A 27742-nucleotide genomic window follows, 5' to 3' on the forward strand; every position below is an offset into this window, starting at 1 on the left:
CTCTAAATATAGGAAAGATATCTCTCCTGCCTGTCTTTAGTGGAAGACAGAAATTGGCGATCTCACTCACTTTTTGTGCCCGGAAAAACATTCTTATGCACTGGATCATAGATAAGGCCCCCTCATTGCTGGGATGGCACAGGATAATAATGGAAAAGATACCTCTGGATTTTCTAACTTGTCTTTTGCACTCCAAAACTGATGTCTTTGAACGAACATGGAAACCATTTCTTGACCACATTAATGAAAATGTTTCTGCTATTCTGACGAGAGTGTTTGTGTGAAAAACAGTATTAGTTTTCATTGTATTGCACTCTATTTTGCATGATGTACCTGTCATATTCACCTGGAACTGACTTGTTTTGATTTTTGTATTGCTATTCCCAGCTGGTTGTTGTTTTTGTTGTTGTATGGTACAGTTGTTTTGCTTTGTTTTGTTTTCCTTTGTCTAGCCTTGTCTTTTGTATGTTTGCATATGAAGAAAATTTAAAGAAAAAAAAACATCACAGAAGAAGAAGAGAAGCACAACAATAAACACGACGCTGACATTGCTGCTGCGGTGCTGCGTCTCCGTATCGGAGACGGACCAGAGACCGGTGTGGGGATGGCAACCCAGCCTGTCCGGCGGCCAGTGTCAGCTTTATCGTCATATTTTTACTGGTCAGTTCATAATGTCCAGAAATTTTCTTTTAGTTTTTGTTGTCATTACATATTAAATTTACGTTCCCATCACAAATTAGTCACAAAGAATCCTGTGAGCTTTGGGATGCTCCTCAGTAATTCTTTTGCTCATGATTCTTTCTCGCGAACCACCTTTCGCTTGTGAGCACCGCTCTCAAATTTTTTTTCCCGTCATTTTCCACCAGTCACTCAAGGGGTGAAGCTTGATAGATGTAGAAACGTCAGTAAACAGGAAGGTGGGGCAGGTCTAACGAAGGGTTAATTTGGATCAATAAGCAGCCACAAAAGTGAAGTATAAAATGATTGACAGAAAACTTGACAAGTAACAAAACAATGCCACTTTTCCAGCTTATCGATAGACCCCTGAACTTTGTAGGCCCCTGGGCTTCAGCCCAGGTAAGCCCATGCATTAAAGTCGCCTTGGTAGTGGGGCCCCATTAGGTAGATTCCCGACGTGTCATTGTCAATTATCTGGAGGATTTCAAGTTGTGTCGTCGATATACGCTGTCTGTCGGGCCCTCCTACTAGCAACTAACCGCTGAGCACTCAGAAAGGGCCCCATGCAGGGGATTTTCGACACGCTGTCGTTGCAGCGTCTAGCGTAACACCTTTAATTTGTCATTGAAACTGAGTCTGTCAGCTGTCTCTTAGGGCCCCCTTCAGCTTGGGGCCCTATGTGTAGCGGCACCTCTGGCCGGAAAGAAGGCAGCTGCTGCGCTCATTCTGCCTTGGATTTAAACAAAAAAACTAACAAAAATCCTCGGCAGTGGATTTCACCACAAGAGGGCACGTGGGTTTTCATAACCCACCAACCCTATGTAAATTAGGCTTCTGGGTGTCCTGTGATACAGCTGTGTGTCATCAGCATAATGCTAATGACATTACCCAGGGGGAGGAGGCAGGCGGAGAAGAGGGTGGAGCCCAGCACCGAGCCCTGGGGGGCAGAGTAGGTGGCATTGTGGGAGTGTGATTTGGCTTTGCCCTGGGCCACCAGCTCACTTCTCTCTCCCACACTTCAGGTTCTGATCTTCAGCTTTGCAGACAGCAGCCTTCAGCTCCTACTAGGGCTGGACGATATATCGAGAATATTGTTTATGCCGAGTTTTTTGTGCAAGTCGATAGAAGATTAGACAATATCAAAAAAACCGATATAAGTGTGTCCCTTCGCCCGCACCGTCATTTCCGGAATGAAGCCCGCCCCTTCGCGCACGTTGCAGTAGCAACGTAAACACACCATCATGGCGTCAGACTCGAGAGAAGCGGTGGAAGAACAAGAGGAGCTTGTTACCAAAAAACGGACTGATGGGTCAGTCATATGGCTGTGGTTTGGATTCAAGGTTGGAGATGCTGAGCAGAAACATGTGTTTTGCAGACAGTGCCAAAAATCTGTTCCAACAAAGTACTCCAGCACGACCAATTTGTATCATCATTTTGAACGACACAAAGTCAAATATAAAGAGTGCATTAAACTGTGCGCTGCAAATCTAGGGGGAAATGAGTCCTCGTCCTCATAGCTGTCATAGCTGTTTCAGAACAAATATTTGAAAACTTCAAAAGAAAAGATGAAGAGTTGGAGAAAGCACAAAAACCACTCTACGGACCAGGTGGTACTGCACTCGACGTGTTAGGGTCCACACCGGAGATGATCACATTCGGGGACAGGAGCACATCAGAGAAAATTTACATTGTGAAAAACCTACGTGTGGCACTGCTCAGTAGAACAGCTTCTGTGAGACTGAACCTGACTGCCAGAGTTGACACAATAGACCAGGAGGCGATGAGGAAAGCATACCCGAAGCTATGTGATGGACTAGCTCGGACTAGTTCAGAAGCCATACACATTAAAACTGAAGCCAGATGCTAGCTAGACCATTTTCACTCAAGGTGCCGAGACATCTCTGCCACTGCCGCTCATGGGCAAAGTGAAAGAGGAGCTGGAGAGGATGGAGAAACTGGGAGTGATCAGAGGCGTGGACAAGCCCACAGAATGGTGCTGTGGTATGGTCATGGATTCCAAAAAGGACAAAGAAAAGCTGCATATCTGTGTGGACATGACACCTTTAAATGAGTCCGTGTGTTGGGAAAGATACTTTCTCCCCTCCATAGATCAAACTCTAGGCATCCTCACAGGCGCTCAGTATTTTTTAAAACTGGATGCAAATCAGAAGCTGCCACCATCCCCAGCAGGCTGGCTTTATGCCCAATCGCTCCACTGTTGACCACATCTCTGCTGTACGTCAGCTGATAGAGAAAACCCGTGAATTCCATAAAGACCGCCATCTGTATATCGGATTCATGGATCTGAAGGCTGCCTTTGACACCGTCTGCCACTCCTCACTGTGGAGCATCCTCCAAACCATTGGAGCACCACCCAAGATTATGGCTCTGTTCAAGCTGCTCTACAGCAATGCAGAGAGTTGTGTCCATATCAACGGTATTGACTCCAACTGGTTTACCATCTCCAGTGGCGTTCGCCAGGGTTGCGTGGCTGCTCCTGATGCTTTTAACTGCATCATCGACCATCTGATGTCCAAGGTCTGCGATCGCGTCCCCGGAGTGTCCTTCGGAAACTACCACCTGACTGACCTGGAATACGCTGATGATACCATCCTGCTCAGCACAACCTACAGTCAGCTGAGAGACGCTCTGGGCTTTACAGTGAGGAGGCAGCACAGCTTGGCCTCCAAGTGAGCTGGACTAAAACCAAGTTCATGTATGTCAGTGATGGACCAGATCCACCTCCCATGCAAATTGGTAGCAACATCGTAGAGCCTGTTAAGAACTTTGTGTATCTGGGGTCCATGCTGACTGACAACAGGGACCTAAAACCAGAGATTGACCGCAGACGAGCCCTGGCAGCATCTGCTCTGCAAATCCCTCTGGAAACCACTCTGGCGGCACCAGACCACCTCACACAAGACGAAGCTCCGGATTTACAACTTAGCCGTACACTCCATCCTGCTTTATGGCTCAGAAACGTGGCCCCTGAACAACACTCTGGCCGCCAGAATCAATGGTTTTGATAGCAGGGCTCTGAGAACCATCGAGAAGATCAGGTGGCCCCAGCGAATTTCCAATGAAGCGCTTAAAGTCTGCAAAGGCCAGCCCCGAGCATCTTCCTTGGTTGCACAACGATGCACCCGCTGGCTCGGCCATGTCCTTCGTCTACCCCCAGAACATCCGACACGAGCCATTCTCCAGTTTGACCCAAAGGCCGCAGGCTGAAGACGACCATAAGGGAAACCCTGGACCTGATGGCTCGATGTTGTTGTGGGCGACCTCCAACAACACGGAGTTGCTGTGGAGGATGCAGAGCAGCTGGCACAAGATCGCCAGCACTGGAAAAACCTGGTTCATCTGGTCAATGCACTGGGATAGGATACCCTGACCCTCACTGGAGCACTAAGTAAGTAAGTAGGATGCAAATATGGGATTTTGAAAATTCCACTGTCTATAGAGTCGGCCCTGCTCACCACGCTCATTACACCATTTGGTAGATACTACTTCAACCGTTTGCCATTTGGTATTTCCAGTGCGCCTGAGCATTTCCAGAACATGATGGTGATGGAGGTTACAGGAGGTCTGGAGGGAGTTGTCTGCCACATGGACGTTATCCTTGTCTGGGGATCCACCAAGGAGCAGCCCGGCACAAGTCTTCAGGCCGTCCTGGACTGGGTGGAGAAAGCAGGTGCTAAACTAAACATGTCAAAGTGTGAGTTTGGCAAAAGCAAAGTGAAATTCCTTGGATTTGTTGTTTCAAATGAAGGAATTAGCCCTGATCCAGTCAAAACCAAAGCTGTTAAGGACATGAAGGAGCCAAGCATTGTGAGTGAACTTAGGAGCTTCCTCGCAATGGTGAATCAGCTGGGAAAGTTTGTTCCTAACCTTTCAGAAAAGGACAAACCACTGAGGGGCTTACTTTCAACAAGGAACATGTGTTACTGGGGGCATGAACAACAAATGGCGTTCCAGAACCTGAAACAAGAACTTTTCTCTGCTCATGTACTGCAGCTCTATGATCCAAACAAACCACTGAAAATCTGTGCAGATGCCTCTTCATATGGGCTGGGGGCAGTCATGCTGCAAAAAGAGGGAGATGTGTGGTCACCAGTCGCTTATGTTTCCAGATCACTAACAACAACAGAGCAGCGCTACGCTCAGCTGGAAAAAGAAACGCTGACTCTCACTTGGGCTTGTGAGAGGTTCAACAACTTGATTCTTGGCCTTGAGCTTGAAACTGACCACAAGCCACTAGGAAGTCTATTGGGAGGACAAGCTCTGGATGCGCTTACACCGCAAATACAGAGATTTCGCATGCGCCTGATGAGGTACTCCTACGCTATTAAGCACATCCCGGGCAGATGTCTTACCACAGCTGACACACCATCACGTTTACCGCTCATAAACACTGTTACTCACACGGACACAGACCTTATAGAGAATGTTGGAGCCTAATGGTGCGTTCACACCGGACGCGTCGCGGGCGTCATCGACGCTTGGGACGCCTCGAAGCTGACGCTTGTGACGCTTCAAGCATGACGCTTGACACCAGGTGGTCACAAAGCTCGCGACGCTCTTGACGCGTCAGTTTATCGGTGCGCGGGAGGCTGATTTCTGTTTCCAGCTATGGCGGATTGCATCAGGAGAGCGGCTTGGCTTTATTTTTTTAAAAAAAGCTAGACCGCGTCGTCGTCGGAAAAGTCGCTATTGGCTGCTCTGCTCCTCTCTGCTCTGACTGCAGCAGGGAGCGCTGCGTGAAACTGACCGCTGTGAGAGCTTTGGGACGGGGGAGGGGCTCACGCAGCACCCGCTGCTCATTGACGATAGCAACGAGACGTCCTGTCACGTCTCCAGAGCACCGGAGAAGGTCACTAGATTTGTCGCTACTTGCTTTTGACAAAAAAATCGTCGCCAAGAGCCTTTGGAAAGTCGCCAGATTTAGCGAGAAAGTCGTCAAGTTAGCAACACTGGCTGGCCCTGCATCGGTCCTCGGATCACTCGTAGTGACGTAGCAGCGGAGGGATCGTCTCTGATTGGTTGACGCTCAGCGGCAGCGCGTCAAAAGTTCAGTTTTCCCAACTCTCAAAAAGCGACGCTCACGACGCTCCTGACGCCGGGGACGCGGGTCGTGGGCGTCGACGCTCGAAACGCTCGAAAAGCAATGCTCATGACGCTCCTGACGCGCCGCCCCACCGCCTGTCGCTCCACAACGCTCGTCCACCATAGACTTTGCATAGAAAAGCGCCGCTCACGACGCTTGTGACGCGTCCGGTGTGAATGCATCATAAGACTTCCGTCCAGCCGACTCCACCCGGTTCTTTTATTCTATGCTTGGTATGAAAAATGCCAAAACGACTGACTTCAAATTATTACCATTTATTTAGGTATAGCCAGATGTAATGCTCAGCGCTGGACCTTACAGGGAAAGATACAAAGTATTTGGCCCCAAAAGGATCCTGATCGTTCATGAGACAGAGCTTTAATTCCATGTTCTTCTGGGCTGGGCCTGCCCCGACAGATAGGCTGGACTCTGTTCGCAATTGGACAATTTGTTGTTGATGTCAGCTGCCAACCAAGAGCTGACATCCTTATTGAGTATGTTTGGAACACTAGTGTGTGTGTGTTGATATCTCCGGAAAATGTGGGTGTGTTTACACTTTGACAGAATATCTTATAGACTAAGGCTGAATCCCATTTCACCCCTTAGCCCTTCCCCTTGGCCCTACCCCTCGTTTTGCGCGTTCACGTGGAGGGGTAGGAGTGTCCCAATTGTCATTATGACGGAGGGGTAGGGCCAAGAAAGAGGGCCAGTCACCCCTCCAAAAGGAGATTCTCGAGAGGCACACTCCAAACGGAGGGGTATCGGCCGATGGCGAGGGGCGCTTGTTCTTTCAGCCTAGATCATGCCTGGCGGGCGGGGTGAATTCACTTCCGCATTGACGGGAGTGATCGTTTCCACACCCGCGCATTCCAGGCGCATTCCAAACACAACAGATAGACGATTATTTTCAATAAACTGGTTTCTTCAACACGGCCCGCCTGGAATGCGCGGGTGGGAAACGAGCGCCCCCGCCAATGCGGAAGTGAACTAACCCCACCCGCCACTGACAGTCCATGTGAACAAAACAAGCGCCCCTCGCCACCGGCGCCACTGGATGACAGATTTCTCAGAAAGCCTTCCAAGATCGGCAAGATGGTGGCGTCCGCAACGAAAGACGTTCATAAATGTAAGTATTTTGTCAATTAATAAAGTTTTAAAATGTAAGAAAAACATTCTTCTTCGGCAGATAATTGTCGCATCTGCCTACGTCATCGGCAGCGGCGACTACTGATGACGTACGCGATTGTCGGAGGGGTGTCCCAATTCGGAGGGGTTGACTTTCTCCCCTACCCCTTAGCACTCCGTTTCATAGGCGGAGGGCTAAGGGGTAGGGCCAAGGGGAAGGGCTAAGGGGTGAAATGGGATTCAGCCAAAGTGTACTTGTCTCAGGAACAAGTGTCACAACGACCTGGTGTGCAGTTGATACAATTGTCCCATAGTAGTAGTGCTAATTAAAGTAGATACCTAACAGTTTGGTGCAGGATGCGGGCACCACATCCTGCACTAACATTTATGTTGAATCTGTGCTAGAGGGTCTCCCTACAAGCAGCAAATATCTTGCAGATCTTCAAGAGGAGCTGCAGTCAGACTGTCAGTACGTTTACATGCAGGCAATAACCCTTTCTTAACCGGAATATTTGCAATAACCCGGTTGCGCACAGCCATGTAAACATGTGCAAAAACCTGAATGTGCTCATATTCCAGTTTTTAAAAACCCGAATATTACCCCGGGGGTTACTCCTTTTCTAGCCCGAATTTCTGTTCACATAAACGCACACTGGAATATCCCGGTCGAAAAGGGACATTAAATACTGCTCTGCGGATGTTCTATCCACAAGGAATCTTGGTCCTTTGAGTACACGAGCTACTTGTGATACAGTTTAACTGCTACTAAGTAAATAAAATGTGCAGAAACGATCATTCAGTTCTTCTCTTTTACTGAAAAAGAGGTGAACTGCATTATTATATTTTAATGCATTTTAGTGCATTTTAATGCACTAAAATGCACTAAAAGGTATTTTGGCTGTAACTTTACTTATTGCAGCTTTCAGACGATGGTTAAAGTCCGTAATCTCCACTACGCTCGTTGATGAGGTTACTTCCGGTTTAGCCGCCGGAAATTCGCCAAAAAAATTTGTAAACAAAAAGTGGCAATGCTGATTGGCTCGGCCATCTTATGGCCGAGCCGCATTGTCTTTCTATTGGCTTGTCCCCAGACCCACCCCAGCTACTAAATCCAAACGTGGATGTGGAGTGGGCAGGGCTGGTTCACAAGGCTAGACAGTAGGGATATTGTTGTGTTGTCAGATCAAGTGGACAATCTTGACGTAACACGCAAAGACCAATACCGGGAGAAAGTACAGATTTCAGGCTGCAGCAGGACCCGTACTTAATGCCAGCCACCTGTTCCAGCAGGATGTATTTATCCTGGTTTTGTGCAATACCTCCCCCCCCCCCTGAACTCATCAATATACAAAGCAGATACAACCTGAGACTAACAGCCAATACACACTTGCAGTTAGCTTAAATATGCCAACTCGCAGTGACGCCAACGAACCAAAAACGAACATTTTAGGCGACATAAAGACAGCTCAGGAGCTTCACAACACTGGCAGGAGATGCATATGAAACCTATACATTGATCTAACATCACTTTGAATGTTACTTACATCATCAATGATTGCTACATCACCATAAATGCCTCAGTAGCTGAATGCAGGAGGAGGAAGGAAGTGCAGCTGTTTTCAACAATAAGAGCGCCCACTTCAAAATAGAAGCACTCATACACAGTCAATCACAGCTTGAAGAATTCTTAACACTAAAGTTGTATATTTGTGTCACCAACAGAGGGTAGATCATGCTCAGAAGGTGCCTTTATACTGCATGGAAGGACTCTACTGCTGGAGAGTTAGAATGGCTGGGTTGTTGTGAACAGTTCATTAAAGTGGCTCAGTGAAACCCAAAGCAGCAGTCATTTTTGTAGAAAGAACCTAACACGACAACGTAGATTCAGGCTTTAAAGAAATTCAACACTCTACACAAGAAAAGGAAGAAGCAACCAGATCAGAGGAAAACAGCAAATGTCCAATCAGGCTTGACTGTGAATGTTGATTGATTTCATCTCTTCTCTTTCTTCCAGAAATTCACTCTCTGAAGTATTTCTACACTGCTTCAACTCAAGTTCCAAACTTTCCAGAGTTTGTGACCGTGAGTCTGGTTGATGAAATGGAGATCGTTCACTACAACAGCAACACCAGGAGAGCAGTTCCCAAACAGGACTGGATGAAAAAAGTCACAGAAGAAGATCCAATATTCTGGGATACTGAGACTCGGGTCTTCATGGGAACTCAGCAAACCTTCAAAGTAAACATTGAGATCGTGAAGCAGCGTTTCAACCAAACTGGAGGTTTGACTGAACTTTGTCTTTTTCCTGATCCTGTCTTCACTGAGTCCACACACACACACACACACACACACACACACACACACCACACACACACCACACACACACACACACACACACACACACACACACACACACACACAGCTTGCTGGTCAGGTCAGATCCAGTCCTCCTCCAGTAGAATCAAAGCAGATCCATAGAGAAATGTGAGAGCTGCTTTGTGAAATTCAAAGAAAACTTTTTTCAGCTTCAAACTTTTTCCAAACAGTGTTTGAATGAAAACTCCCAGTTTGTCTCTTGTTCTTTGAGCTTTGAGTCAGCAGCAGCAGCAGCAGCAGCAGCAGCAGCAGGGGTGAAGTGGTTAGCACTGTCCCCTCACAGCAGGAGGACCTGGGTTGGATTCCTTTCTCTCCTCAGACTTTCTCCCAGCTCAGTGTGATGCTCACACACTCCATTCAGGCTGCTGATTGTTGACAGGAAGCAGATCAATATGTCCCACTGATCCTGAGTCAGCGTCAGCAGCCCATTAGCTCCCTTGTAGCCTGTTAACTAAACTACCTTAAATGTCAGTAAACTTCATAAATAAACTAGTTTAAACATCTGCTAGCATGTTAAATATACTACTTTAAATGTCAGGTAGCCTGTTAAATAAGCTAGCTTAAACATCTGTTCACATGTTAAATAAGCTAGCTTAAACATCTGTTCACATGTTAAATAAGATAGCTTAAACATCTGCTTGCCTGTTAAAAAAGCTAGCCTAAATATCTTTTAGTATGTTAAAGAAGTTAACTTAAATGTTAGTTTAAAAAAGCTAGCTTAAACATCTGCCAGTGTTGCGGGCGCGAGACTGTGATTATTCCTTTAATGTGAAGATCAATGGCCTATATTCACAGCTCCATTACTTCCTGAATTTCAGACAGCACCTTTATTTCCTGTCTTTCATGAAAGGATGAACTGATTAATCCAGGTGTGTCTGACCATTTACTGAGGTCAGACACACCTTGATTAATCAGTTGATCCTATCATGAAACACAGGAATTAAAGGTGCTGTCTGAACTTCAGGAAGTAATGAAGCTGTGCATATAGTCCATTGTCCGACAACGCCACCCTGGGAATTGCACCCAGGGAATTCTCTTTTTTACCCCCAAAGGCACACGGGTTTGTTATACTCGAAGCAGGAGACGTGTGATCTCAGTTCAAAATACTTAATTTTAATTAACAATTAATAGTTTAATTGTTTTAAATGAACAATCAATCATGCACACTTATGGTTAACTAAATAAAGCTAAATCAATTAAGGGAAAGTCCAGAGAAGAAGAAACAAAGTAGTTGCTGAGCTGTGAAGTGGACAGTGCTGGAGGAGGGGAAGCGGGGTCCACTCCAAAATAAAACAAATACCAGGGTAAAAGTGACACACACTCGTGAACGGGGGACCCAAGACCCAGAACACAGCACACCAAAGGAGGGGGACACCACCACCCGAATCACCGCACCACTACCACCGGCCTCAGCAACTGCAAAGAAAGATCAATCCCAAAGCAAAAAGGATATCAATTTCAAAATAAGTAACGAGTAAGCGGGGATTGATCTAAACTAATGATCAATGGATTACTATTGCAACAACACATCACCAGTAGGGTAAAACTAACCTGTCTCACGACGGTCTAAACCCAGCTCACATTCCCTATTAGTGGGTGAACAACTTGGTGAATTCTGCTTCACAATGACAGGAAGAGCTGACATCGAAGGATCAAAAAGCGACCATCGCTATGGACACTTGGCCGCCACAAGCCAGTTATCAGAGAGCACAGAGGCGGGTTAGCCAGGCGATAGCATGCACTACAATGCTACGAGCAGGAGAGAGAGACCTTACTACAGTCAGTGTGGCGAACAGACTCGCACCAAGCAGAGACACACCGATCAGTCAGCAAACCCAGGTGAGCCTGATCACTTCTGCAGTACAATACACACTCCGAAATGCACTGATGTGACGCAGAGAGAAACACAGGGGAGGGACGACAGCTGAAAAAAAACACTTCCAGCTGGTTACTCATCAGCTGCAGCTGCATGCACCACTGAGAGGTGGAGCGAGAGAGAGAGAGAGAGCAAGGGAGAGAATCCCCACACTGCCACACTGGCATATAAAAAAAAGAGCTAGTTTAATCGTCTGCTGGCAAGCAAAATAAGCTAGTTTAAACATCAGCTAGCTTGTCAAAAAATATCTTAAACATCTGCTAGCATGTTAAATAAGCTAGCTTAAGCATCAGCTAGCTTGTGGACATGCCCACTTTCTACCATATATGGTGGATGCAGAGCAGGTGCTGATCAATGGAGCTGTGCGATGGGTGGATGGTGGCAGAGAAGAGCAGGAAGACTGAACGGAGAGTGAAAGAGAAGAGCTTGTGGGGAGGTGGAGGCAGGAAGATGATCTTGTGCTGACAGTGGAATCAGCAAGAAAAGAAAAAGCAGTGAACGGCAGCATGTGGTCAGCTGATGGATTGTGTCCTCAGAAGCAGTGGGAGACGAGGAGCTGACAGGTCAAAGGTCAAAGTTTCCTCTAGAGAAAGGCTTTGACTGCTGCCCAGCTCCAAGTCCGGCTTTACAGAGCAGCTCCAGTATTGATCCAACTCCATGTGGATTGTTGTGATCAGGATGTGATTGGTAAAGAGAGAAAGGGGACATTTCTCCAGGTGATCAACTCACCTACTTTATTCTGCAGAGATTTCTGATCATTCAGCAGATTTAGTTCCCCACACCAAAGGAAATCCATTGAACTAGAGATTCCTTTCAATCTACTGAAATCCATTGAAAACTATCCAGAGAGCTTCAGTGGATTGAAAGTAATGTCTAGTAAAATGTCAATCTGAAAGCTGAGATGTGGGATGATCTAGTCTGCTCTCTTTGCAGATCTTTTCCAAAACGTTGAGTTTGATGAGGGCAGCAGGCTGAGCGCTGAGCAACATGACACTTTATGAAATTAAGAGAAGGAGAAGACATTGTCAGGCGGCTCTATGAATCCACCTGGATCAACACGTCCTATTGAGAATGGAAGAAAAGCTTTAGTTTGGCTAGAAAGCTGCTGTGGAAACACAGAGCTCCTGCAGCAGGGAAACACTTTGGATGGTTGACAGTTGTTGAACACGACAGCAGCAGGTTGTGTCCTCACTTCTGTCCCTGCTGTGGACTCTGGCGATGTCACCCTTGGTGTGGGTTCACCAGGTGGGAGTCGCCCTGGGCATGATGGCAGCGGCCCACCCGGTGGTGTGCCTGGGCGTCCTGCACATGCGGAGGCTCCAGAGGTGGTTCGGTCGCCTCTGCCTACGGTCGATGAGGGACAGACACAGGAAGATCCCTGTTTCACCCTTGGCACGGGAGGATCTCGCGTTCTGGATGAACCCGGGTCACCTCCAACAGGGCATGCGTATGGGTTGCGTCTCGCACCACGTGGAGGTGTTCACGGACGCGTCGCTCGCGGGTTGGGGTGGCACTCTCGGCCACTCCATGGTGGATGGAGTCTGAGAGTACACGCTCGCCAACATCAATCTTCTGGGAATGACAGCAGTTCAGAAGGTGCTGCTTCACTTGCTGCCCGAGCTGCAGGGAAAACATGTTCTTGTCAGTTCAGGCAACACGACGGTTGTGACTTACCTGAACAGACAGGGGGGACCAGATCTCCTCTCCTGTATCGCAAGGCGGTGGAGATTCTGCTGTGGACAGATTCTCACCTCGCCTCTCTGAAAGCGGACATGTGCCAGGGGCTCTCAATGTCGGCATGGACAGAATTTCTTGGGGAGGCCCACTACCCGACGAATGGTGCCTGTCAACTCAGATAATTACCAAGATCTGGCGCAGGTTTGGCCGCCCCGTGGCTGACCTTTTTGCAAGTGCAGAGAACACACAGTACCCACTCTGGTTCTCGCTCAGGTTGTCAGACGACCCTCCTCTCGGGGTGGACGCCTTGGCGTATCGGTCTCGGTGGCGCCTCTTTGCAACATGGTGTCGGGAAAGAGGTCTGGACCCCGGCTCCTGCTCCTTTGGCAGGGTTCTGGAGTTTTTACAGGGACTCTTGGATAGTGGCTGATCTGCATCCACCCTCGGGGTATTTGCATCTGCCATCACGACAGGTCACGAGGGCTTCACTGAGGCCTTACCCTAGGCATGTGGTTGCCCCTTGGGACCTCCACACTGTGTTGGAAGGTCTTGGGGGACCTCTGTTTGAACCTCTGAACAGAGAGCATCTGTTTTCTGTCCTTCAAGGCTGACCTCCTTTTGGCCTTGGCCTCGGCGAAAAGAGTCAGTGATTTGTGTGCCCTTTCGGTCCATCCCTCCTGCTTGTCATTCAGTCAGGATGGAAGACTAGTTCATCTCTGGCCCAATCCGGCCTTTCTTTCTTTTTTTTCTGTCTGCATATCTGCTCTTACAGCGACATCAACCAACCATGATGTCACTGTTCAAGCTGCATGCAATTTTTTCTTATTTGTGATTGTGACCATCACCTGCCCTCATGGCAAGTAACCTATTAAGTTCATCTCAAGCTATATCCTACGTTATGCCATTGAGGCTGTGCACACCCAAGTGAGACATAAAACTAACACAGGATAGACAAAAAGAGAGGCATAAACAGTGTTCTGAAAGAAGGGTGCATTAGATTTATTTGTGCTCTGTGGTTCACACTTTGAAGGCAGTTAAAAATCCAAACCTTCTCAAACACCAGATACTACAGAACCCCAACCAGGTCAACCAGGAAGCTGTCAGGAGACCAGAGGAAGTATAGATGAAGCAGAGTGAGATCCAGCAGACACTAACCCAGCAATCTCTACTGACTCAGCAACCGGGGGAGCAAATCTACTTAGTTTTGGTAGATGCTGGTGCGGTGGATCTGGCATGCATGAAAACCTCAACCAAAGCAGGGAGCCTCTCCAGCCCAACGAAGTCCGCGCAGCCGTCCCGCAGGGGCCACAAGCCAGCGAGAAAGCCCAGGAGTCCGGGACGACCCATCCCCCCCCAGCACAGCCAACACCCCAAGGCCTGCGCAGCAGAACGGGTCATAGCCGACCCATACAGCGCCCCACAGGCCCACAACCATACCACCCCCGCAACCACCCGATCGCCCACCCCCACCCGCCATCCCCCCACAACCCAATCGCCCCCCCCGCCACCGACCCGCAATGAATTGGGAGGAGTGACCAGCGGGGCCCCACCCAGCCAGGCAGGGGGAGGAGCGCACCCAATCTGGCTTTTCTTCCCAAGATGATTATCTCGGACTTTCGGTCGCAAGTAATCCAGATCAGGGCACTTGTCACTCCGCCAGGCTCATCAGTGGACGAGACGCGACTGCGGTTGTTGTGTCCGGTTAGGGCCTTGCGTTTGCTACTTGGAGCGCACAGCTAGCTTCAGATGATGAAAAAGCTGCGACGCGTCAACATGGAGCTGAATCCAGAAGAAATCCATCAAGTGTTGAGATGCAGCCAGAAGAGAAGATTCCAGTCAGAGTCCTGATCACACACCAACACTCACTCACTGTGTGTGTGTGTGTGTGTGTGTGTGTGTGTGTGTGTGTGTGTGTGTGTGTTTCTGTCTCTCAGGTGTTCATATTTACCAGAACATGTATGGTTGTGAATGGGACGATGAAACTGATGAAGTGAACGGATATGATCAATACGGTTTCGATGGAGAAGATTTCATCGTTCTGGACCTTGAGACAGAAACATACATCGCTCCAGTTCAACAGGCTGTTCCCTCCAAACACAGGTGGGAAAATGACAAAGCAGGAATGGCTTATCGTAAACACTATCTGACCCAGGAATGTCCTGATTGGCTGAAGAAGTATGTGGAGTTTGGTCGGAGCTCACTGATGAGAAAAGGTAAAATGTTTGGAGTTTGTCTCTCAGCTTCTCTTCTTTCATGCTGCTCTCAGCATCTCCTCTCCTCTCTCCATCTGGCCTTCCTTCATCCCTCTTTCCATGGCCCGTCTCTTCCTGGCTGCAGTGGCTGACATGAGAGAGAAAGAGTGTAGAGAAGAATCCAGTAAAGTGTGAGGTGTCTTCCTGCTTGTTCTCCAGATCTTCCCTCAGTGTCTCTCCTCCAGAAGACTCCCTCCTCTCCGCTCACCTGCCACGCTACAGGTTTCTACCCCGACAGAGCCGACTTGTTCTGGAAGAAAGACGAGGAGGAGCTCCATGAGGACGTGGTCAAAGGAGAGATCCTCCCCAACCATGACGGGAGCTTCCAGATGAGCGTTGATCTGGATCTTTCAGGGCTCAAAGATGAAGACTGGGGGAGGTACAGCTGTGTGTTTCATCTGGCTGGAGGACAGGAAGTCTCCAAGAGACTGGACAAACGGGACATCAGGACCAACTGGAAGACAAATGATGGAGGTCAGAGACTCTTCATTTCACTCACGTTCTCTCATTGTCACCGGTGGTGAACAAAATATTCAGCTCCTTGAGTCAAAGTATTGATTTTCCTTTTTAAATATTCCTCCAATACCAATGAAAGTCAAATTTTTACTGAAATTAAAGTTAAAACCACAACCTAGCGGCTATAAAATATCATTTCACTGACTGTGAGATCAAAGTGCAGTTACTACAAATACAGGCCACTTCATTTAAAATACTGATCTGGAATTCAACAAATGTTTCCACAGAGTTTTCTTCCTCCACATGTTTTCTTAGGATGGATGCTGAGTTTTTGTAGGAGGGGATGAAGTTTGAGCTCAGTAAACATTTAGAACAATACAAACCATTCTTCACTCAGAAGATCTCAGACATGAGATGTGTTCATGGTGATCTGGTGTTCAGGTGTCATCTGTGTCTGCTGTCACCATTATTAGTGCTTCTAGCTCTCCCTGTCTTTTTGGAGCAGTGGATGTGTCTGGTACAGGTACAGCAACACCAGATTTTACTAGACAAAATAAATTCCATCTGCTAACTTTAAAGCTGTTCTTCAAAGTAACGAGTCATGAGGCTCTTCACTGTAGCGGTATTTCGCTGGGTGCAGTATCTCCGCTGGATGCGGTGTTACGCCACTTGCGTTGTCGCCGCTTATTGCGTAGCGGACCGCTCCATGTTCTACCTGAGCGGCGGCATAACCGTCTGTTCTTGGTGCTAATTTGCGGGCGTTGCTGTGCGGCCGGCGTTTCCGGCCTGCTGCCCGGTCCTTTCCGAACACCCGTTGCTCGATGTGTGGCGTTGCTCTCGCGGGAGCAGCAGGACGATCATTTTCCCCCCGCACCCACTTGGTTTGCCGTGTAGGCGGTGTACGCCACTTCTTTTGGCTGACCACACCACCGTCCCGGGCACCTGATACTCCAACTGGTAGCATCATTGTGGGGCAGTGAGGAGAAGGTGGACCTGGTCGACTGTTTCTTACATTGTGATGCTGCCCGGCTGCTAGCTACACTCTGCGTTTGCCATGCAGGCGGCAAATGCCCCCTTCCCTTGGCTGGCTGCACTAGCATCTCCTACCCTGTGTGCCTGTTCCTCTGATGGGCTCAGCTGCTGTTGCTGTGCAGGCGGCATATGACTCCTTCAATGGGCTTCCGCACTGCCATTACTCTGGCCTGCTGTGTGCACATAGCACTGCGAACAGGCAGGAGGTGAGACAGAGGTGCCTGGTGGCCGCTCTCTTTGCTGCTCATGGATGGTGTCTCCTTTGGTTGTGCAGGCAGCGTACTCCCCTTCCCTCCACCTCCGTAGACAGGATGTGGCGGACCTCACTGTGGTGTTACCTGCGGAGCCCCCCTACAGGGGCCACGACCGCTGTCCCAGTTGCCTTGGTCCTGTTCACCTCAGGGAGGTGCTGTCGGATAACCCGTGCATGGACTGTGGCTACATGCCCTTTGCGCGGCATATAGCTTGGCTGGTGCAGGTCTCTTCTGCTGCTTGGGGTGGCCAGGGGGCCTCCCCTTCGGGGTGGTTGCCTGCCTCTCAGCCCCCTTCCCCCCCAGAGGGTTAGAGGGTTCTACTCTGGCAGCCATGTATGGCGTGGCTGAGGCCAGCCTGGAGCATATGCCGATGTAGGGCCAGCTATAGCATCCCTCAGCTGATCGCATCACCATTTTTCTGGCCTGTTGCTTGCACCAGCCCTGGTTGTTGGGTAGCACTATGGCAGAGGGGGAAGGAAGCCGTCGGACTTCCCTTCCTGGATGGCCTGGTGTTCTGCATTTGCTGTGCAGGCGGCCACGCTCCCTTTCTGCAGCTTAGCGCATCACTGTTCGGTTGATTTTGCTGGTGAGCGGTGCACTCCCCAATTCTGTCGGGTGGTGCCACTATAGAGGCTGTTCTCCTCCCTCGGCTTCTCAACGCTGCTGTTTCTTCTGGCCTGGTACTGCTCCGATGGCACAGCAACGAGGGTGCCGCTGGGTGGCTGGCCCCTCTCTCAAGCACTGCCGTCCGCTGTGTGGGCGGCGTACACCACCCTCCCCCGGCTTATCGCATTGCCGTTGTGTCGACCTCTTGTGTGCACCCACCGTTCCGGCGGGTGGCAATGTGAGGGAGGCGGACGCAGCAGGAGGCCGCTGAGCACTCCGCCTGGGGGTGGCTCCCTGAGCTGCTAGCCCATTGATTTGCTCTGGTGGGTGGCGCTGCTATGGGGGTTGATGGAGGAGGGTGCTGCTGGGCAGCCATTCCCCCTCCTGAATGGTGTACTATTCGTGCACTCCTCACGATCCTCGCTTATGGTGGCAGGGCTAGCGTTGGTTAGCCGTGGGTTTTAGGCCACATGTGCTGCTTCCCCTGCAATTGGACCCCGTGGTGGTGGTTCCCACACGGTGAGTGCTGGCTTCCAGCAGGTGATGTCTTTTAGGACAGAAGGGAGTTGGGGCTGCCATGCGGCCGCTCCCTCTCCCAGATGTGGCTCTGTTACTTTGCTGGCATGATGATGTTGCATTGGCTGTGCAGGTGGCGTACGCCCCCTTCCCTCAGCTTCTCACAGTGGCCCGTCTTGCTCTACCGAGCCGCGCTCTTGGTGTGGGCCCGGAGCCTGTAGCTGCTGATGCAGGGTTTCCCCCAGAAAACTTGCTAAGCCTGGTGGTTGGACTGCTAGAGGAGCCTACCGCAAATCGGCCGGGGTGGGGGGGGGGGGTGTAGTGGCTTCGGAGCGCGTGGACGCGGGTCGGGTAGCCCGTGGACGCGGGTCGGGACCGTGCGTTCAACCGTCGGAGTGGAAGTGGAGAGAGGGAGAGAGCGCACGCATTGAGTCTCTACACTGCTGGGTCACGGAGCGCAGCTTTTTTTTTTCTTTGGGTCCCTCTCAGTTCGTCTGGGTGCTGCAGCGCGGGCGGGCGGACTGAAAATATTTACAATAAATTAACAAGCGACGCTTAGCCTGGCAGGGGGGCAAGAAAAGCCTGGCGGCCCGCCAGGCCTATAAAGCACTGGGGGAAACCCTGTGATGACCCTTCCCCAGGCTTTGTATGGACCCTGCTATTGTGGTCGATGACCTGTTTGGCCAGCCTGCAGATTGTGTACCTGCAGGGGCCTCAAGGCTCTGGTGGGTGTCCTCTCCTGTTGGACTCCCCCACCAGGGGTGTGGTGCCTCCATAGGGGAGCTGTGCGTTTGAGGTGGCTTACGGAAGCAACCCTCTGTACGCGGCGTGAGCTTGGTTTCCTCTGCTCCACAGGTTGTTCCACACCAGGCCATGGTGCTTTCTCAGCAGGAGGGATCTGCTGTTTCAGCGCGGAGGCCGGTGGGGCACCCCCACCCTCATTATCTGTCTTGTCCTGGTGACTGAGGGGCCCGAATCGCTGCTGAGCAGCTGTTCGGAGCCTGTCAGGTGGACCACCTTAAATGCTAGGGCACCTTCTGCCAGGTTATATGGTAGTAGGTGGAGGCTGGTTGCACAGTGGTGCAGTGGCCGTGGGGAGGACCCGGTGCTCTGTCCAGTCCAGTCCCCGTGGTCCTGGACTTCTGCAGTCTTTTTGGACGGAGCCCGGTCCCCGTTCACCCTGAGGGTGTATGTAGCGACAATATCTGCCCACTATACATGGGTTGCAGGCGGGGTTACGCTCCGGTGTCGGTTCTCTCAGGGGGGCTTTGAAGCTCGCCCCCCTAGAGCCCCACGGGCGCCCGCCTGGGATCTGCATCTGGTGGTGGAGAGCTTGTGTCAGCCTCCTTGTGAGCCCCTGGCAGCGGAGGGGTTGCAGTGGGTGTTGCGCAGGACGGCATTCTTGCTGGCCATTACCACAGCGAAGCGCATGGGGGAGCTGCACGCTCTGTCTATTCTCCCGGCATGTATCCAGTGGCATCCGGATGGGGCGGGCATCACACTATGAATGCCGCTTCCTTCCTAAGGTGCTATCGGGCCTTTGCCATTCACTCACTGTGACCCCCTGTTGGACGACCCGGGGCGCTGGCCGGGGCCCTTGTGCCCAGCTAGAACTCTGGGACGCTGCATGGTTGCTATGCAGATGTGCCAACATCTGGCCAGCCAGTTGTCTTCTATGGAGGCCCCAGTAAGGGCTCTGCTCTCTCCAGGCAGCGCCTGTCCCACTGGGTTGTGGACACTGCCATTCCTGGCCGCAGGCCGGCCTCTGCTCGAGGGTGTGCATTGCCACTCCACCAAGCCGGTGTCCACGTCTTGGGTCACCCTGATGGGGGTGCCCCTGGACGAGCTATGTGCTGTCGCCATCTGGACGGCGCCTGGCATCTTTTCCAGATTCTACAGGTTGGCCGTTGTACCTCCGCATCCACTGCGGGTGGTACTGGGCCCTGCAGAGGCTTCTCAGTGAGCTTGGTCTCTGTGATTCCTCGTGACTGAGTTGGCATACGTCATTCCAGTGCTTTCGGCACCGCCTCTGGCGATCAGTAGGGATGAAATAGAACTAGAGTTACGAATGTAACTATGGTTCTATGAATCCTGGATGACCGCCTGAGCGTTCTGTCACTCGGAATCTTCATGGCCACGTTAGAAGATTCCGTAGGAGCCGATCCTGGGCGGAGACCTGAACTTATACAGTTCCTGGATCCACCCAGGGATCACGAGTGACGTTGTTGGTATACATACTCGAACTACACATTCACGAAGGGAACATTCCAGTGCTTTAAGCACCGCCTCTGGCGGTCATCCAGGATTCATAGAAACATAGTTACATTCATAACTCTCATTTCTCTGCAGGGTTTCCCACTGGAGCTGCTGTTGGAGGAGTTGTTGGAGTTCTTGGACTGGTTGTCCTGGCAGGCTGCATCTATGGACTCTGGAAGAAAAACCTTCAAGGTAAAGAAGAATCTCTCATTAGTCCAGTTTACATGGGTGTTTTTTTTTTCACTCCGATTGAAAACAATTGTATTAAATGCATTCGCGATCCACATTCAATCCTCCTATACCAGGGCCCTTGCTGGAGCGGATTATACGGTGTCCTCTCAAATGGACGACATATCTGAAACATGCTCATAAGGTCTCTCAGCAGCAGTCCTCAGCACCCAGCAGTGTTTTTATCTGCTGGATATCTGCTCAAATAGTGCTCAAACATCTCCATGAGGCACTGCTCAAAGTGCGAGTTCTCCCCCAGCTGGCCTCTGCCCTGCAGGCTCCTCTCCACCTGAGTTTTAGGAGGATTTTTTGTTAATTGATGTGACACTTCTTATGATCAGCCTTTAGTATTTTTGCTGCCGTTGTTTGATCAGAGAGGTTTTCAGACTCACCCCCATTTTCCGCCGAATGTAGCAATGGTGCAGTGCGTCACGCAGCAGGAGCTGTGAGGATTATCTTACTCTGGAATTAACGGCTGTATTTCCACTGGATGCAGTTTTCCTGCAGCTTTACGCACCGCGCCCACAAAGAGCCGTATGAGACATGCAGCAGCTCTATTTTCTCCACACACAGCAGCAAACATGAAAATCAGGACTGGAGGAAAAAAAGACGGGGATTCAGAATGCTGCAGAAAACCAGATGCCGGCTCTCCACAATAAAAGTCCTCTTCTGGTCGTATCAACATGTTGTTTGATGTTCCTTTCTGTTGTTTCTGTCTTCAAGTTGACTTCTTGCTTTGGAACATGTTTCATGTGTTTTTAGGAGGTTGTAGATTGTGTGTTACGACCCGGCTCGCAGGGAAAAGGGACGCAACATGGATAAAGAAACGAAACATTTATGTGTTCTTAAAGCGAATGGCACAACCAAGTGGGCAAAAGGTGCTGTCAAAACAAAGCAACTAAAGAACCAAAAAACCCAAAACACTAAATTAACTCAGCATTCACGCTGCTGCTCCTCAAAATAAGACAAAAAATAACAACAGAACAAGAAAACCCAAACAGTAAAATACCCACAGAATTACACTGAAACAGCACCCCCCAAACTGGAAATTACCAGCCAAAGACTTGACACAGAAACTCCACATTCACACAGCTCTAACACAGGTGTCTCCTATAAGGTGTCTGCCCCAGTCTGCACACAGTCTATCCCTGCTGGCTCCTAATTGGTGAGCTGAGGCACCAATGGTAGGATCGAGGGGCGAAGCTGGAGACCTCTGGTGGTCCACTCAGGGACGAGCTGTGGCACACCCTGATTTGCATGCTCTGTGGGATGCACACCTGGAGAGCAGAGAGGAGAGCAGAGGGGAAAGCAGAAGGAAAAACACGGACCAGGGGGTCATAACATGTGTCTCTGTGGTGTCCAAGTTTCTTCCTTTGGATGTTCCTCTTCAGTGATTTCTCCTCTTCCTTTCAGACACAAATGACTGAGAACAAGTTTTGCTCTTTGTTTTCCAGCCTCTGAAACTTCCTCATCATCAGGAGAAGATCCAGCCAGGAAGAAAGTGAGTCCATCAAGTGAAGCTTGTCAGAAATCAGGCCGTAGTCTCCAACACTCCAGTCCAGCTCCAGATGTGACATGTCATGAACATGTGGTGTTTGAATTGAAGATATTGGACACATTTCTCTCTGTTTGATCTGCTGTGTGGACACAAACATGGATTCCAGGTGAAAAGTGGATTGAATCCCACTAACAGAGGATTCTTTGTCTTTCTTTGTCTTGACAGGGGAGCAGTGAGGAGCAGAGCATGTTAGAAACCTCTACATGAAAGGAAGAGTCCAGAGAGGCTCCAGTCATTGAGTCTGATGGAGCAAGAGCCAAAAGAAATGATGGAGAAGTTGCTGATTGCTCCACTCTGAGCTGCTCTCCAGGACGGGGCTCCTTCCTCCCTGTGGATTGACTTTGCTTTGGTGGAATCTTGCTGCAGCTTGTGGCTCTTTGAGTGTTTGGATCAGATGTTTTGGAGGAGGAGGCTCCTGCAGCAGTTCTCACACTGGCCCGGTTTACATGGGTGCTTTTTTCAATCTGATTCAAAACAATCGTATTAAATGCATTTCTATACATAGACGGCATACAAAGCGATCCTTATTCAATCCCTGTTTACAAGGACCCTGGATGAAGCTGATTCTGTGAGCGTTCTGTGACATGGGGACAAAGTCTCTCACAGAACTTTCAGGTCTTCAGCTCTGCAGCAGCAGTCCTCAGCCCCAGCAGTGTCTTTATCTGCTGGATATCTGCTCAAATAATGTCCCAACATCTCCATGATACGCTGCTCAACCAGCGAGCGCTCCCCCATCCGGAGTCCCGCCCCACCGAGCGGCACGTCCCGGTGTAAAGCTCCACAGCTCTGCTCCGCCTGCTGATGTTTTGAATTAACTGGTGTTCGTGTTCACTTTTGGCCAACAGATGTTGAAATACTGACTGAAACTTGTATTCATTCTGGAGAAACGTCGGTTATCTACAGTTACAGTAAATTAATAAGTTTAGAGTCTTTTGTGAGTCTTATTTTAACATCTGCTGTTACCAGCATGAGTTTACAGACATTCCTCACTCTTTAGCAAGGGAACCAGTTCATCCATAACACCGGCCGGGCGGTCCTCCAGTAGTCTACCATGGAGCTCTTTGAACAACTGGCTGTTGAGTGATTTGTGGTCGTCTCTCCTCTCCAGTGTTTGTTCTCTCAGGGTTTTTATTAAAAAGTGTTTCTCAGCCACCGTCCAGTTCTTCTGCTTGTTTTTGACTTTCCTGCTTCCTGTTTGCTGCCATATCATCACATCTCTATGTACGAGGGAACGCATGGCACAACGAATAATCCCCCGTTTAATCCGCTCTGCTGTCAGGTTGTTTATATAAGACACAGAGCAGATTATCGATCGGCGTAGACGACCTCGTACAATCAGATCTGAAATATAATCCACTCTGAGTGAAGCGGATCCTTTCAGGTGTTTATATGACACATTTACAATCTGCTTCTCCTTACAATGTGACTATGAGGATTTTTTGCCACATGGAAACGTGGCCACTGACAACTCAGTGAAAATCCTCTTTGGGCTTCAATGGACATGAAGACAGTCTGGATTAGAACTGATGTGTTGAGCGAGTTTCTCTCCTCCACTGATTTCTTCCTGACTAAACTATTGATCTGCTTCATTCACTTGTTGCTTCTCATCACTTCCTTCTGATCTGTTCTTGGTTTTATTTAGGGATGTGCGAGTACCGATACCAGGTATCAGTATCAGGCCGATACTGGCCTTATTTCAAGGTATCGGGTACTCGTGAAGGCTACCGATACCAGCCGCCGATACTCACGGCAAGAAAACCCCACGCGTAGTAAGCCCTCCTCACCAGCAGTTGGCGGTAGTGCAACCAAATGGGATGCAAGCTGCCGACAAACATGAAGGAGGAAGAAGCTCCTCTCTGGAGCGCTGACAGGCGCAGGGCTGCACTGCAGCGGGCTGATTCTCCATGAGTCTCATCCAGAGCAGAGACAACAGGATGAATCCAGAACGGCTGCTCGTCTCACCAAAACTCCGCCGGTGTGGAAATTCTTTTATACAAGTGAAAACGAGCCGAGCTTTGCAGAATGCTAACTCTGCAATGCTAAAATTGCTAAAGGAGGTGCGCGATGTTGTTCATTTACCACTAGTAATTTGTTTAAACACCTCAGGGCGAAGCTTGTGGACGAGAGTCTGACGCTGTTGTGCTGGAAAAAAAGAAAACTCCGGCAGCAACTCGACGGCAAACTCTGCAGAAGACCGAGAAACTGAAGAGCAGAGATCCGAGAGCAGCACAGAGAACACGAGCAACTCTTTAAACTCAGGGGTTTTTCTATCTTTGACTTTAATTCATAAAAAAATCATTAAAATTAGTACATTTAAAAACCTTAGTTATGTAAAGTGTAAACTCAGAGAAATGTTTTATCTTGCACTTAATTTCATTTAAATAAGTGCAAACTGCAACTGCTTGTTTTATTTTTCAGACTATTATTTTGGACTTAAACGTAGTGGCTGGGCTGCCTTTTTATTGGAAATAAAATTCATTTTCAAAAATAATCTAATTGCATTATTTTACATTTTATGTATATAAAGTATCGGTATGCAAGTATCGGTATCGGTGAGTACTGAAGATGAAGTACTCGTACTTGGTATCGGTCTGAAAAAAAGTGGTATCGCACATCCCTAGTTTTATTTGATCTCAGATGGTGAAATGTTTTGGACTTTGCTTCATATTGACAGCAGAAACCAGGAGCTTTTTCCTTTATGGTGTCAGTTCCTCAGAGGACTTTTAGAGCTGCTTTCATCTCAGCTTTTGCTCTTTCAGTCATATTTATTCTGATTTTTCAGCCTCTGAATAAAGTTCTCCACAATCCCTCAGTCTTTACTCTTTTTTTAGTTTCTCGTTTTGTTTGTCACACTCTGCGTCTGTGTGCACGTACCAGAACGCACACACACACACACACACACACACACACACACACACACACACACACACCCTCACCCAGGTCCAGAGTGCTCCTCAGGAGGACTGGGACTCTTCCCGGTGGGCCGGTCTGATACTTGGACCGGGTTGTCCCGGGCCTCCTCCCTCCACTGACAGGACCTCCGCTCGGTCTGCCGTGTGTGAAACAGGTCAGAAAAAGCAACGGCGGCCCAGAAGAAGCTCGGAGTGTCTCTGGAAACAGATGCTAACAGAGACAAGTTTTTCACTGAAACTACGGTCAGAACAACAGATGAGGACGATGAAACGGGTCAGAAGTTTAACCACAGTTCAGTTTAATCCAGCAGTCAGTGAACTGTGAGGCGTTGTGTCGTCTGACTTGATAAATCAGTTCAGTAACAGTTTGATGTGACGCTACAGAAGAGGAAAACCTTGTTTTTTTAGCCCCTCAGGAACAAGATCCAGCAGCAAGCAGCAGTCCAGAGTGGGCAAGTAGGACTGATCACTGGATCCATCAGATTATTGAATATCATGAAGATCAGTGTTGGGAAAGTAATATATTACTTTCACAGGCCGGTGTTGTTCAGCCATTGTCTTGCAGGTCATAAATAACTGATCATCACTGATGAAGAGTCGGGTGTCGACCTGCTCCATGTGAAAAACTCCCTGGAAGTCCTTGATGGTTCAGCTCCACATGAATGAAACGGAGCCAGACTGATCAGAAGGCTTTGTGAAAAGAGGGATTTGTGCTGAGAATTTAGATCCTTTTTAAAATGTGGTTTAGAGTCAGAAGCAGAGCAGGAGCCAGTGGTGATGAGGGGATTGATCCTGAATGAAAGTAATCTCCTCTCTCAGTAGAATCTGCTCCCTGATGTCCACCATGTGACTGGACCGGCCTCCAGCTTCCTGTTACCACTGTCCATCACACCAGCAGCCTGGGAGGAGAGCTTCTCACTGGAAACTCATTAGAAACACACTCAGGAGCCCTTTGACCCGGAAGAAGAGGTGGAGAGCACTTCCTGTGAGCTCCTGCAGAGGTCGCTGTCCAGAGGAGAGGTGCTGAAACGCTCTGCTGCAGTTTTATCCAGAGATGTTCAGAGAGGCTCACTGTCTCACTTCCCTACTTTCAGGGAGTTCAAACAAGCTCACAAGCTGATGAATTCAGAGTGTTTCATCGTTTGGGAAGCGACTCCAAAAAAAACCCCTGGTCCTTCCCATCAGCCCCCTGACCATCCATCCATCCCTGTTAAACGTGGCTGCATCTGCAGGTGTGAGTCGTCCTGATCTGGAGCTGGAGCTGCTGACATCGCTGACAAAGACATGAGGGAGTCCAGATTCAGAGCTTGACAGAGGATGTAGAAGATGTTGTCATCAGAAGGCCACTCTGGTTCAGAGCCACAGAGGAGTGATACTGAGAACCTTCCCAGACCGGACAAACCAGAGTCTGAAACATGGACTGCCGTCCCCGACACCACAGAAAGATGAAGAAATCTGCATCTGGAGTCCGTCCACCTTCAGATCCTCATCCGTGTGTGAGCAGCTGTTCTCCACTGTGAACAAAGCTGAAGGTAAAAAACAATGTCTACAGAGTTATCTTCATTTTAGAAATCAGGAAATATCTGCGGCTCCCAGTGTTTTCTTTTCCATGGAAACCGGGTCCAAATGGCTCTCTGGGGGTTAAAGGTCGCCGACCCCTGGTCCAGTTTGAATGAGAATGTGATGTTTGTGCCTCCACTGTGTCTCTGAGCTCATATTGATGCTGGTGTGTCTGGATCCATGTTTCTATCTGTCTGTAGAGATTTATGGAGGATCAGAGGAATGTCTCTGTGTCTGCATGTGTGGATCTATATGATCCATGGATATAGAAACACTATTCTAGACTGTTTCCAGACTTTTCTAGAGTTCCAGGAGCCTGATCACGGGGAAGAATCAGATCTTAGTTCCTCCTCTGTCAGATGTTCTTGTCTTCAGCTGCCAGACTGAGTGGTCAGCTCTCTGCTGCAGTGGATCCTGGTTTTTCTTTCTGTTGCTCTGAATGTGATCTTCTTGCTTCCTGACTCCCTTCATGGCCCTGATGTTCCTGATGTGTGTTCTACACTGTTTAGTTGAGTTGTTTTCTAATGTGTGTGTTTTTCTTCATGTCTGCTCCTCAGCTGTGGTCAGTCTGTTCTTCCTCCTCACTGACAGCTTGTATTTTATATGAAGTTCTAATAAAAATATCAAACCCAGCATCTCTTCTGGAATCCAGAGTGTGGACACATTCTGCTCTGTTCCTCTGAAGGGGATCAGAGGAGGACAGTAGTGACAAAACATTTGACTTCATGACATTTTTTTAATAACATTCAACAATTTATTGAGGCGATTTGATAAAAAGCTGCAGAGAAACACATGGAGCGTTCACCAACAGTCCCTTTCTCAGCTGCTTTTCCTGCTGCTGCTCCCCGTCTGTCATTGAACAAAGTTTGACAGAATAATTCCAGCTGAACTGAAGAACTGAAGGTTTCCTGCTTCAGCAATGAGCTCAGTGAAATAACTTCCTCCAGTGCTGCTCACACTGCTCCCTGCCAGACTGCTGTGCTGGAGCTCACACTCTGCTGCTGGCTGAGCAGGGACAGGAGAATCTGACATTTCAAATCTATCAATCCGTTCAGTCAAAGCAAACAGCTGCAGCTGCTCCACATGGAAGAAATGTAAAAACTACAGTGTGACTGACAGACACAGCAGCTGGAAACAGAACCCAGCCAGGAAGATCAGCTGTTCAGAGGGCCCAGTCCACACTGCTCACTCCCTGGTAGTGAGGAAAACAACATGTTGATGTGGTTTCTAGAGAAGTTCACCAAACAGAAACAGCTCTCTGATGACGATCGGGGCC

At 49.1% G+C, this 27742-nt stretch overlaps 3 protein-coding genes across 11 annotated transcripts in view; 2 read left to right on the plus strand and 1 right to left on the minus strand.

Annotated features, from left to right (window-relative positions):
- The window catches only part of LOC115409066 (class I histocompatibility antigen, F10 alpha chain-like), a 348874-nt gene that overhangs the window by 170533 nt on the left and 150599 nt on the right, over positions 1-27742 (plus strand). Inside the window, exons 7-8 of one of the 5 annotated variants that reach the window (XM_030120042.1) lie at positions 21891-21937; positions 22160-22425. The exons of 3 other annotated variants lie outside the window; for them this stretch is intronic. In XM_030120042.1, the coding sequence (XP_029975902.1) occupies positions 21891-21937; positions 22160-22201 (89 nt within the window). In that variant the 3' untranslated portion in view covers positions 22202-22425. Of the gene's footprint in view, positions 1-21890; positions 21938-22159; positions 22426-27742 lie in introns of those variants that run through there. One more of the 5 variants, XM_030120046.1, reaches the window with a different exon arrangement.
- LOC115409078 (class I histocompatibility antigen, F10 alpha chain-like) overlaps positions 1-27742 on the minus strand; it is a 420939-nt gene that overhangs the window by 136097 nt on the left and 257100 nt on the right. The gene's annotated exons all lie outside the window — the stretch shown is intronic.
- The window catches only part of LOC115409072 (class I histocompatibility antigen, F10 alpha chain-like), a 324040-nt gene that overhangs the window by 3513 nt on the left and 292785 nt on the right, over positions 1-27742 (plus strand). The gene's annotated exons all lie outside the window — the stretch shown is intronic.

Source organism: Salarias fasciatus, chromosome 22 (genome assembly GCF_902148845.1).
Source record: "Salarias fasciatus chromosome 22, fSalaFa1.1, whole genome shotgun sequence".
NCBI classification, from domain to species: domain Eukaryota; kingdom Metazoa; phylum Chordata; class Actinopteri; order Blenniiformes; family Blenniidae; genus Salarias; species Salarias fasciatus.